The sequence below is a fragment of the Lutra lutra genome, chromosome 1 (assembly GCF_902655055.1).
Source record: "Lutra lutra chromosome 1, mLutLut1.2, whole genome shotgun sequence".
In the NCBI taxonomy this organism is placed as follows: Eukaryota; Metazoa; Chordata; class Mammalia; order Carnivora; family Mustelidae; genus Lutra; species Lutra lutra.
The window spans coordinates 94,479,332-94,492,032 of NC_062278.1; the positions used below are offsets into that span (position 1 = coordinate 94,479,332).

At 38.7% G+C, this 12,701-nt stretch overlaps 1 protein-coding gene across 19 annotated transcripts in view; it reads right to left on the reverse strand.

Annotated features, from left to right (window-relative positions):
• MECOM (MDS1 and EVI1 complex locus) overlaps positions 1 to 12,701 on the reverse strand; it is a 548,915-nt gene that overhangs the window by 35,556 nt on the left and 500,658 nt on the right. For 15 of the 19 annotated variants that reach the window (XM_047729893.1, XM_047729862.1, XM_047729880.1 and 12 more), the window contains 3 exons: positions 8,808 to 9,024; positions 3,361 to 3,508; positions 1,924 to 2,080 (listed from right to left, as the gene is read on the reverse strand). In XM_047729893.1, the coding sequence (XP_047585849.1) occupies positions 1,924 to 2,080; positions 3,361 to 3,508; positions 8,808 to 9,024 (522 nt within the window). The remainder of the gene's footprint in view (positions 1 to 1,923; positions 2,081 to 3,360; positions 3,509 to 8,807; positions 9,025 to 12,701) is intronic. The other 4 variants (XM_047729855.1, XM_047729831.1, XM_047729969.1 and 1 more) reach the window with 2 other exon arrangements.

Consider the following 12,701-nt stretch of genomic DNA (forward strand, 5'->3'; position numbering starts at 1 on the left):
AAACACACCAGTGGGGGTAAATCGTGGTGTGTGGCCTTCTGGTGAGAAACAGATATCAACTCTAGGTGAACCTCCTCTACTCCCAATCTCCACACCAACTCTCCTCTTTTGTTCTGAAATTACATGGCTATTATTCATAATTACCCCATGGTTCTCTGTCAGATTTTATATTTGAAGAATGCCATCTGCTATTTAAATTTACCAATAATTACTGAAAAGGCATTCATGGCAAATAGTTGCACAAGCTGATTGGAAAGGGACACCCTATAGTGCTTTAAAATGAAACACTTGACTTCAACACAATTAAAATTCCACATCCCAGAACCTTCGATGATAGGAATCTGTATTTTCTGACCTTTGGTTTAAATAATAGAGAAAGCATTAAATGGATGATCATAATTCGTTTGACCTATTTTTTTTTCCACCAAAACACAGTAAAAGTCTGTTTCTGAGAAATCAGAAAGAAATGAGTTATTTATGCCCGTAACACTTTCAAGTATATTTTTAAGGGCGTTACGACCTAGAGTCAGAAATGCCTTTATGAGACAAGAAGTCTAAAATTTCTATTGTATACTTTATTTCCCGTGACTTTCAACAGAGCTTCCCCAAGGGAGACTAGAGCACCCTTTTGTTTATCAACTAGTCCTCTTCACTCCACCCAGGGAATGGAAGAACACAGGAGCAAAACAAGACTGTAGCATAAGCTGGAAAGGGGGAAACAAAACAAAACAAAACTCAAAAAATAAAAAACTCCCTTGATGCATGGAAGCACAAAAGAGGACTGTGCCGAGATAAAAAGGAGGAGGGTTAGTCTCTGATATCTCCATGTTGGTACTAAAAAATATTTTTTGCCTATCAGGTCCTGTAGTAGTGTCTCATACATCTACTACAGAATTTTACATATTTATCAGAAATAAAATGTGTTATAAGGGTTCCCAAGTCAGAGGTTTTGCAATCTATGGAGTGTGCTTCAAACAGTTCTATGCTCGTCTGGATCCAAAATCAGTCTTGACCTTTGTGGCACAATCAGTGAGTCACTGTGTTCGTATGCCCCGCTGAGCAATGGATCAAAAGAAGTCCAGAGTCATAGCCCAGAGGAACCGAAAACAACTGATTTTCCTTATGAAACATTTCAGCACAATACAGGGAACAGGAGCGGGTGGACAGAAGAAGCAGCAAACCAGCACTGAGTTTTACTTTATGCGGAGCATGTTACTAAAAAGTACAGGGATGTTCCAAGTAGTTGGTCAGACTGGATGTCCCCTAAACACACACTACCTGTAAATTTGCTTTAGTTCGGTGGGTTATAGAAGCAGCATGTCCAGCATCAAAGTGAGAATGTTCTGCTTTTCAACTAACTGAGAACTACTGGCTGGCAGTCTGTGATTGGTAACAAGTGTAGATTAAGGGGTATTTTATTCCCTCTCCAGCACAACACACACACACACACACACACACACACACACACACACAGAGTCCTAAGCCTCCTTGCCAAGTGGGGTACTTCCAGCCCTTTCTGATCCATAACAGGTTTTTATCACTTCACCTCCTTTAGTGGCGTCTGCCATTTTCAGCGTGAGACAAATCGGATTGTCTCTAGTAAATCCTACAACCTGGAGAGGCTTCCCATCCATTATTTAATGACTTCTCCCTTCTCTGCTCATTATTGATTTCATCTAAAAGAAAACACCCCAGGGATTATAGACAAAAAAAACACAAAACAAACAAATAAACAAACAAAACCAAAACCCCTGGATCTGGATGTTACAAGATTTTCTTGTAACAGAAAACAGCCCTACTGGACTGGACCACAATGAGCTAATGCAGAGACCCTTCCACGGCCACGTGGCCACTCTCCTGATCACAGTGCCTTTCGGACGAGAGAAGGATGCAGGAAGGAGGGCTGGAGTGTGAAAAACTTACAGATAAAGGGCTTCACACTGCTGTGGATGTGCTTGTGTTGTTTGAGGCCTGATGAAGTGGCAAACGTTTTGCCACACTCCGGGCACGCGTGGGCCCGGGCACCAACATGCTGAGAGCGGATGTGCCGCTGAAGGTTGCTAGGGTCCGTGAAAACCTGCTAGGAAATGAGTACTGATTAATCAGGAAATTTAATTCAAGGACACAATAAAGAAGACCAGGAATAACTCGAGAAGGAATTTTATTTGTTTTGCTTTTGTTTATTTGTTTTCCCCAAAGACCAAAAGAAAGTCATAATTCCAAAGCGTGAGCTCCTCTAGGATAGGGACTGTAAATTATTCAGCTCTGTATCCTTAGCATGAAATGTCCATCAGTATCAGTTGAACAAAATAATTAAGGCATGATTAGACCATGTTCAAGATCTTTTTGATCCCATTTAGAGTGATTAGAGTTGAACAATAAAATGCCAGCCAAGACATGATTAAAACTGGTGTGCTATTTCCATCCTCTAAACCAAGACACACTGGGTACAAAATTGGGGGGAATTTTACTAAAGTATCTCAAATCTATTCAAGGAGCTCCCCCAGGAGTTAAAGCTAACAAATGTGTTTCAGCAAGTTACCATGAAGCTAACACCATTCCTTTAAACACTGTACTAAAAAAAAAAAAAAGAAAAAGAGAAAAAGAAAAAGTCACCTATACTTCTGGGAGCAAAACATCTCTAAAGATAATTTCCAGTGCCACAATTTCCCCTGATATGAAGAAAGATATTCAAATGATATGAAAAGTTTTTGGAAATAGAAATCAAATTTAATGACATGAGGACATCTTTTAGTTAATTGAGAACCGTGAAGATTAAATGATGCAAACCACTGTTCTCATATTTCAGAGTCAAGGTCAAGAAGGAGTGCTTTCCTTGCACCCCCATGCTGTTCAGCAGTGGCCACTAAGGGACTATGCTTTCAATTAGAACCAAGTCATGATTTATGTAGGGACTTGGGTAGAAAAATCTGCAAATGCAGGAGTCTCCTATTCTTTCTGAATAGGCATTCAGAAACTTTATGTGACTTCCTCACAAATTGCTATTAAAAGAAATCAGTAAATGTGCATTGGATAAAATTTTCGTTCTCCATAAGGCTATAAAACAACCCCACACTGGCAAGCCAGTAGCGGAACCAGGAATTTACCAAGGATGTCTGACACCTAGTTCTGGAACTCACCATTAAGCCTCACTTCCTCCCTTACAAAAATAAAAGGACACCCACTAAGTGTTTTTATACACTGTACTAATGCCTTTTAGCACACAACACTCAGTCTACTTTTCTCAAGATATTTATAGTTTCCCCTCTCAAGGCTTGTTTTTATATATCATAGCAAGTGATGGATTAAGAGAGAGCAGGATGACAGAGAGAGGCCAAGTAGTCTACAAATTCACTGTACCTTGGCACAGTTTTCACATTCATAGTGCTTTCCACTGTCATGTGACATCTGGTGGCGAATTAAATTGGACTTCCAGTTAAATGCCTTGGGACACTGATCACACTTGTATTCCCTCTCTTCAGTATGTGACAACATGTGTTTCTCCAGGCTGTTAAGAGAACAATTGATTTAATAAGACATGGTGACAAAGAACACATTCATAAACAGAATGTCATTTTATTAGTAATCCAACTGGCAATTAAAGAGAAAAGAAGGAAAAGTGGTGAGGTGAGGAAGATGAAGAAGAAACAGGCTTACAACAGACAAAAGAAAATGTATTTCTCCTAGACTGTGTCTCTTACTAACACAGAGAAGTACCCCTGTCAGAAAATAAATTGGATACAGCTATCAGGGATTAGTTGCCAGTTCAAGGGCATGGTCAACGACTAGTCGTTTGCCAGTTCTCGATTCACTACACCATTCTCAGGTCAACACATTTTGCTCATACCCACTCAATTCAAACATAAACACTCAAACAGAAGATCCTCAAAAATGCTTAAGAACGTGCAGGCAGGGGCAGCTGGGTGGCTCAGTGGGTTAAAGCCTCTGCCTTTGGTTCAGGTCATGATCCCAGAGTCCTGGAATCAAGCCCCGCATTGGGCTCTCTGCTCCGCAAACAGCCTGTTTCCTCCTCCTCTCTCTCTGCCTGCCTCTCTGCCTACTTGTGATCTCTGTCTGTCAAATAAATAAATAAAATATTAAAGAAAAAAAGAACATGCAGGCAGGTATTCTATCTAAAGCCTGTAACCTCTATATTCAAAAAGGTACTTTTTTCCCCATATCACCGTATAGGAAAGTAAGCTGTACACTAACCATTCAACAAGCAACTTCCCAATATAACCCTGGGATGATTGGATGGATGGTGAAGCAGAGGAACTGATGGATGCATCGGTATGATACAAAAGGGTATATATATAGTGCCTATGAATTAGGGAGGAAAGAAAAGTGTATAATATTATAAGCAGTTGTACTATTAAAGGCCCACAAAAGAAAAGCAGTTAGAAGTTTCTCATAAGCATAATTTCTCTGATTTAAAATTTAGGATATTTTTGCTTCTCAAATATTTCCCTCTCTTCTAAAACTTGTATGTGAAATCCGCAGGAATCCAATGAAAAGCAATTATTATAGATAATGGATTGCTGTGATACTCAGATGTTTATAACATGTTTGTTAATTAAGTATAAACAGATAACACACTGGGATACTACCCCAAATAAGGTAACCAGAGTTCCTTGGAGAAATAGCCTGTTTCAAATTTGAAGCCCGAGATACACAAGATGGGCCCTGAACATCTTGTTACGGCAAACTGCAAGAAAGTTATAGATCGTGTCAAAAGAATTAAGGTACCAACCTGAAAAGACACCCACTGACCAGACGTGAGGAAATTTAAGCATCAACAAAAATAGTAATCTCATCATTTAACAAACAATATTCAAAATCACACAAGCAAAGCCTCACCGGTCACCCGTGGAAGATGCTAAGAAGCCAAATCCTTATTCTGAAAACTAGTAAATAAAGGGGGAAACTCACCCACGTGTCCTGCCTTTCCTATATGAACTGAACTTCAGGGTGAGCAAATAAACAATAAATTCTCTCTGCATAGAATTAATATAGATAATAATGAAAGAATGATAGAAGTAGAAAACATTCATTTTATAGCACATAAACAATTAGTACACTTTGGCAATCCATAAATAAATCCTCTGCCTCCTGAAGGAAATAAACCATAACATCAGTGAGGTACTCTTCCTAAAACAATGAACCTAAATCTGATCGAGGCTTGGGATATTTTACAGGAAGTAGAGAAGATGGAGAAAGATTTTTAACACCAAGGGGATATGATCAGTAGAATCCAGACTGGAGCGAATGCTACAGTAAAAAGCAGTTTCTTCTATAAATAAATTTTAATGAGGGAGGGAGGGAGACGAAATAAAGAGACTGACTGGAGGAACTTATAAATTAAAAGAGACATAAGAGATATGCCTACTAATTGCACTGGTGGACCTTAGCATGATCTTATTTCAAACAAAAAACTCTAGAAGTAATGAGATAAGTGGGGGAATTTGAACACTGATTTTATATTTTGTAATACCAAAGAATCATTATTTTTAAAGTGTGGTGTTGAAACTTGTATTTTAAAGAGTCATTTTTTTTTCTACAGATACATACTGAGCTATTTATGAATAAAATGACATAATGTCCAGGATTTGTTTCAATAATCTGAACGAGTGTAGCTGAGACAAGACTGGCCTTGTATGATAATTATCGAAACCGAGTCTATGGGGGTTTATTACACCGACCTCTCTAGTTTTGTATATTTTGAAATTTTCCATAGTAAAAAGATATTTTAAAAAAAAACTACTAAGCATGTAAGCACTCTTTCTTTCCCAAGTTTTATTTTTCTGGGAGATGAATACTCTAAAATTCAAGGATCAAGTAAGACGCCTGTGTGCCTAGAATGCATCCAGAAAGTTGTGTAGACTGTGTGCGTGGCAGTGTGCATTTTTTAAAAAGTGCCCTTTCTCATATTTGATAAATTAGAAATATCTTTCCCTATTTTTTCTCTTCCTCAGCTTCCTCCCTACAACCCTACTCATAGTGGCACGTGAACTTACTTTTCCTGCCCCATGAGTCAGTCGACTTTGTAATGCTGCTCTATTTGAGCACAAATGGTGATATCTCTGTGAACAAAAGGTACCAGGAGAGTACAGGTGTGTGGAGTCACAAGAACAACCCTATCTTTATCTACAATATGTAATCCTCCGTTTGTTACACAAGTTGAAATGTTATTAAGAGAGTTAAGAGAGAGATACCATCGACTCCAGTTAACATTGAACTGAGTCAGGGACATCTTCTAATCACTGCATAGATTAATGTTCTCCTTGTCATCCTCAGCCACCCAGGAAGGCATGCCACTCTATGACATACATTATATTCCAGTGTGTGTGTCCAGTGGTAGAGACTGGCCCATACATGGATTCTTATTCCTGTGCCCTAAACTCCAATGATAGAGTTTCAAGAGTATACTACATGGCATACGGGAGAAAAATAAATAGCAGTGCAAAGGGAACTCTACTTTCTTTGTTTCTTCTACTCCAGCATAAAATCCGTACTGTTCCATGGAATTATCAGCTATCAGTTCATCAGTGACAGAAAGAATAAAAAAGCGAATGGTTCTTATAGAAGAAAATGTGCTTTTCTTTCACAAACATAGAAGCCATATGGTCAGTTTTTAGTGAGGCTTCTTTCTCTACTTTCCATAGAACTTCATCCTAATTTATAGAGTTTTGCCTAGTTTTCTGGGTTCTTTTAAACTTTTGCATATCAACCTTTGCTCCTCGCTGTTTCTTTGTGGGGTAGCAGGGAAAGGGGTATTTTTTTTCCTCAACATTTTACAGAAAAATACAGAATAATTACCATGTCAAAAAAGGATTTCTCATTTGTTTAAAATATAAAGCAACAATATAGGATTCAAAAAAGTGGAAAATATTTGGGGAATGTAGGTTCTGCACATGGCTAAATTATTTAACCAAAAATACCACTTAGATGGTTGACATCAGGTTGCATAGTGACATGCTAGATCCATCTGGCTGAGCTATCAAAAAGTAAGTTTTGAGGGTTCATCCAAAACCAGATAATTAGGTTTCCTTATTGTTTTCCACTGAATGTTTGACTGAAGGAACCAAACTGACAGTTGGTTTTGGCATTAAGTAGCGTTGACTCGGGCTCAATCCTACAGCTAGCTAGTCAGAGTAAGAACCTCTCCCCACCTAAGTGTCGCCATACGCTTCTAGTGGGAAGTAGGAATTACATTTTAGTGTTTAGTCCACCAATGTTTGTTCCACAATGCTGTCCATTAGCTCTGATAACAAAATTGAAGGAAATATACTTCATCTATGGCATCAGAGATACTGCTTTACATATAAATACTTCATCCACTGGTATTTATTACTTTCATTTCATTTTTTAATTTGGTCACAGTTACATTTATAAGACATGCTATGACTTTATTTTTATTACAAATCTATGTTTTATCAAACATCTATAGTAGATTTATTCTCTACATGGATTTATATTAAATAACAAAGAGGACTTTAAAGGGTACTGGAAAACCCTTTTTGTTCCCCTTTACTCTCTAAAAGCTAAATTAGGCCTGAACTTTCAAACCTAGAAATTCATTCTTTTGACTCAGTCTCCTCAAGGAATGGGTTATACTCGATGCTTTTTAAGTTACTTACGTATTAAAATCAATGACTAGTATGAAATCCGTCCTGTAAGAAGCCTAGCCAGAGAAGAGGATGCAGGGCAACCAAGAGAGGGAAAGAGAAGAGAAAAGAAGGGAAGGCACTAAGGAAAGAAAGGAAGCAAAATGGTCAAGGGCAATAGGTGGGGTGTCCAAGATAAACCCTGAGTAATTCACACTCCTGAGTAAGGCCAGTTCATACACTACCATTCCCACCTAAATTCAACATTATGCTCATTTGAAATTCTGATTCTAGGTTCCAAGGATCGTTTCTGGATTTAAAAGCAGAGAAATCAATGCAGTTATTAAAACCGTTTGTGGGCTGAGGCAAAAAACCACTAGGTAGAAACAAGCAGAAAATCTATGAGCTGGTTATATACATCCCTGATCTGAAAGGCTGTTCTGTAGCAAATTACCAATATAGTTTTCCAAGGGTATGTTCCAGAGTTGCTGTTTTCTCTAATAGTATTTTAAAAAAGTTCTTTAAAAAAGTTCAAAAGCCTACCAAGATTAATATATTGCTAATTTATGATTTTTACTTTGTTAAAAATAAGGATTAGAGAATCATTTCATTTAGATCAAGTTTCTTTTTTCCCTTTTAGGAAACAGGACATTTTCTTCATTGGGAATGATTTTCTTACTCTTTTATATATGTGCAGTTTAGATAAATAGTTGAAATGAAATCCACAGGTGACACATATCTATCAAAAGATCATCATTCTTTCATTAAGTCTATACCAGAACCAATCTTTTTTTTTTTTTTTTAAATCATCTAGATGTTTCTAGAGGCAGCTTTACTATTTGGCATGATGACTTTAATCGGCATCAGTGTTGTTCCAGCATTCTTGATTCTCCAAGTCATATTTTATGCTGCAACGTTAAGCTTTCAGTTACCAATAACACTGTGTAAACAAACATAAACACATTATTTTCTGTCTAGCATCAAAATAACTATTTCCAACTCCATTTAAGTGTTTTACAGATAAGAATTTCCAGTGAAAACTGATTTCTGAAACATGCTGCTAGCACACTTCGTCAAGTTCATCGCAGTTCCCAATTTCCCATCTGCATACATTCTGAAAATTCAGCCTACCGACTGTATAACAACAACACCTGACGGCAGAGTAAATAAACATGTTCCCTAGTGCAACAAGCCACTTCTAACCTTTGCAAATCGGGGAAGACTTGGTCACATTCCTTACACTCCTGGATTGCATGTATGTCTCGGAGATCGTTTTCACTTTCGAGTTTTTGTTGAAAGTCTTCTTCCACCATTGAAAATGCTGAGTGAGGGGTACTGCAGGGGAACTTCTGGTGATCTGCCAGTTCAGCCTTGGACTCAAAGAGCTGGTCACAGTCCTCACAGCGATATTGCCGTTCTTCTGTGAAAATAATTCAGATATTACAAGGCCTGGGTCGATCAGGAAGTGTCAACCACAAACCAGCAGTTAGTTCTTATCGAATTATGGAAGATGTATAAGAAATGATTTAGTTGTCGTTTCCACCACTTCCATTTTAACCTGAATTAAAAATAATACCTGTAGAGAAGCCAGGACACAACCTAGCAGGATAATGTGGTTCCTTTGGCTATAGCAGAGCTTCCTTACCAGAGCATACGGCTTAAACCCTTCCAGGAGTTAGTATTCACAGGACATTAGAAGTAATAATAACCACTGACTGTGCATCATCTATTTCCTCAACCCCATTCACGGATTACTGATATTTCTCAAAACCTGATCATGAGAAATTATATGTCGGATTTTTATCCTGTTCTCACATGAGGCTACTAAAGCTCAGAGAAGTTTAGTAAGCAGTCAGGGATTACAGATTCAAAGGGTTCTGCCAGGATAAGAATCCATCTGTGTCTCATGCCCTTCTCACTGTGCCATGCTACCTGGAGGACACGTGGGACACCGAGTCCCGCTCTGAGTCCCGCTTATACCTGGTTAATAGCAGTAAACGTGGGATTTTTCATTACATTCCTCATTACCACGTAATGGACACAGGATGTTTTCAGTATCCTTCGAGGCTAATTTACATTACCCTAGGGTCAGTGCTAATTGGCAGGACCCTGTTAAAGAGCAAACATATCATGAATTTGCTCTCTGAATCAGTAAGATAAATAAATGGTCGTAGCGGGAACTAGCGATAACAAGGTTATAAAGTGTCAGGCTAGTGATGGTATTGTTCCTGTTCTTTCCCTCTGAATTGCTTTTAGACCACTCGTGAGGCCATACTATGCACACATCACACAGACACAATCACAGAGGTATTGAAAACAGCTCACAATCATGAAAAGACACCCAGGGCAACATGATCCATAATCCCTGTTTTACAGACCTACAGCCAGGACCTATAGCCAGTGGTTCACTGACTGAATGTTTTTGTGGGAATATCTTAGTCACCAACAAATGCTAGGCATTTTGCTAGGGAATGACTATATAAGAAACTCAAGGGGATACACATGTGAACAAATAGAGTGTGATATATTTTATGACAGATGCATGCACAGAGCCTAAGGGAGCCCAGAGGAACGTGTCTAATCCATCTAATCTGAGGGAGAGAGGTTCAGAAAAGGCTTTGTAAGGAGCAAGCATCAGCCAGGTGAAGTGTGATGAGGGAGGACATTTCAGGCGGTGGAAACAGTGTAGACCAATGGTAAAGGAAAGGAAGAGCATGGCAGCTTGTGGAAAGGCAAAGCTATAGGGGAAAAAAAAGGGCAGGTTGATAGGGTGCATGTAGCAATGGGAAGTGAAGTAAGAGAAGTCGCTAGGGGCTTCTGGGGCTCGTGCTAAGAAGGGAACAGAAAGCCACTGAAAGTCAGATAGCCCAGCTGTAGCATGGGAAGTTAAGTAGAAGTCAAATGAAACATGACTGCTGTAACCCACACACAATACTGGTTTCATTTAAACTAAACCAGTAACAGGGGGCCCAGGACGGTAAAGAAACCAGTATGTAGATTTAATATGTGTGTCAACTTTGGACTGTGGAGGGTTAAGGAAAAGGGGGTATTCTAAAGTAAATCACATCAGCTCAAAAGTCAGCTTTCTCGATGACATTTTTCAGGCAATGGAAACATTTCCTTATAATCTGTCACACTATTCACATATTTCAGATCTACATTTAGGGTGTGTCTGGGTGGCTCAGTTGGTTAAGCATCCAAATCTTGATTTTGGCTCAGGTCCTGATCTCAGGGTCATGATGAGATTGAGTCCTGTGCTGGGCATGAAGCCTGTTTAGGATTCTCTCTCTCTCTCTCTCTCTCTCTCTCTCTCTCCCTCTGCCCCCTCCCCCCCAACCCCTGCTCGCTCTTGCTCTTTCTCTCTTTAAAACAAAAACAAAAAATATAAAACACACACACAAAAAAAACCTACATTTAGGATCTCACCAGCAGTCTGAACACAAACAAAACTTCCAGGCCACAGAATGGATGGAAAAGACCTAGGTTTTAGAAGCAGCAAGACCTCGGTTTGAAAGCTAACTCTACTTTCCAGTCATGTGGTCTTGACCAATATACCTAGCTTTAGGTAACCTCAGCTCTTCTATGTGTATAATAGAAATGACTCCTCTCCTATAGTTTTGATCTATGGATAAGACCAAATGAGATAATAAATGGAGAGCATATATCTGGTATACACTAGGTGTGTGATGCATGTTCTATTTTTTCTCTCCTAAGCAATGTGAAATTGTAGTAGCATAAAACACAAATCACCACTTAAGCACCATAAACATTACATATAACATATATGGTATATATATATGGATACGGATATGACACAATAAAAACAAAAAACAACTGGTGGGTTCAAGAGTGTTGTAAAGGCAGGTCATTCATGAATGGGAGCCCTGAAAGAAGAACAGCCATTTCTATTTAGTTTTTTAGAATATTTATATTGTTAAACATTTATATTTAGAATTTAGAATATTTCAAATATTTATATATCTAGAACATTTAGAATATTTTTATATACCTAGAACATTTATAATTCTAAAATAATTGTTTGAAAACCTTTTTAGACCTAACATTCACCAATGAAAGTTGTCTTGCACTAGAGAAAGCCCAGATTACATTTCTTATCATATAAGCCCCCTCAGCTCTCACACACCTGGTTGGACCAGACTCCCTGTTCAGGCTGAAACTCTACCAGGCTCATTGAGAACACTGGGTTTCTAAGAAGAAAATAATTTCCAAAAGGTTCCCCAAAATATAACTGCTATAATCTACCAAAAGGCAGAATGCAGCCCAGCCAAGGGAAAAAATGTTCAAGTAAAGAGCCAGCCAAGACTGGTAGCTTCCTTCGGAGGCGTTCCAGAAGCAGAGACTGAGGTTTTCCTGTCGGGAATGCCAGAAGGATGGGAGGTGGCTCGATCCCCACCTGTCAGCTAAGTTGGGGTGAGTAACCCTTCCCAGTGGTCCTTCCAACTACAAAACACTCTAAAGTCACCACTAGATTATGTTAAACCAAATTGTGTTATATTAGGAGAGAGAAATAAGAAAGAGAAAGAAAAGAGTATTCCATTTTTATCCCAATGATAGAAATCAATATGGGTAGAATTTTCTCTTTATCGGTCCTATACGTATACAACTAGTAATTATAATTGTTTTGATCCCCACTTCATTTGATTTAGAATAGTTCTCTGGCTAATACAAATTTTTCTGGGTGTAAAATTTCCTCATGTGTACTTTTCTCCCAATCCCCATCCCCCAATCCTCTCCCATATGGTCATGCTGGCTAGGATTTTACTCTCATTGACACACTTTTCCCAGTAATAGAACATTAGATGAAAAGACACAGCCACTAGACTTATGAAACTCCAAACTGAGTTCCCTGAAATGACTTCTGTTCAGTGAGAGGATTCTCCCCATAGTCTAAGACATTGACAAAAAATTTAACCATGCGGTATCTCAGTCAAAATAGTCAAAATTCCTTTGGCCTCCACTTTAGGGAAGACCTCTGCTGACTTAAGCTTCACAGTAACATTAGCCAGATGTCAAGCCAAGAAAAGAGCTAGTTGCAAGAGAAAGAGTTTGTTAAAGCTGACACTGAAGAGCCAGGAA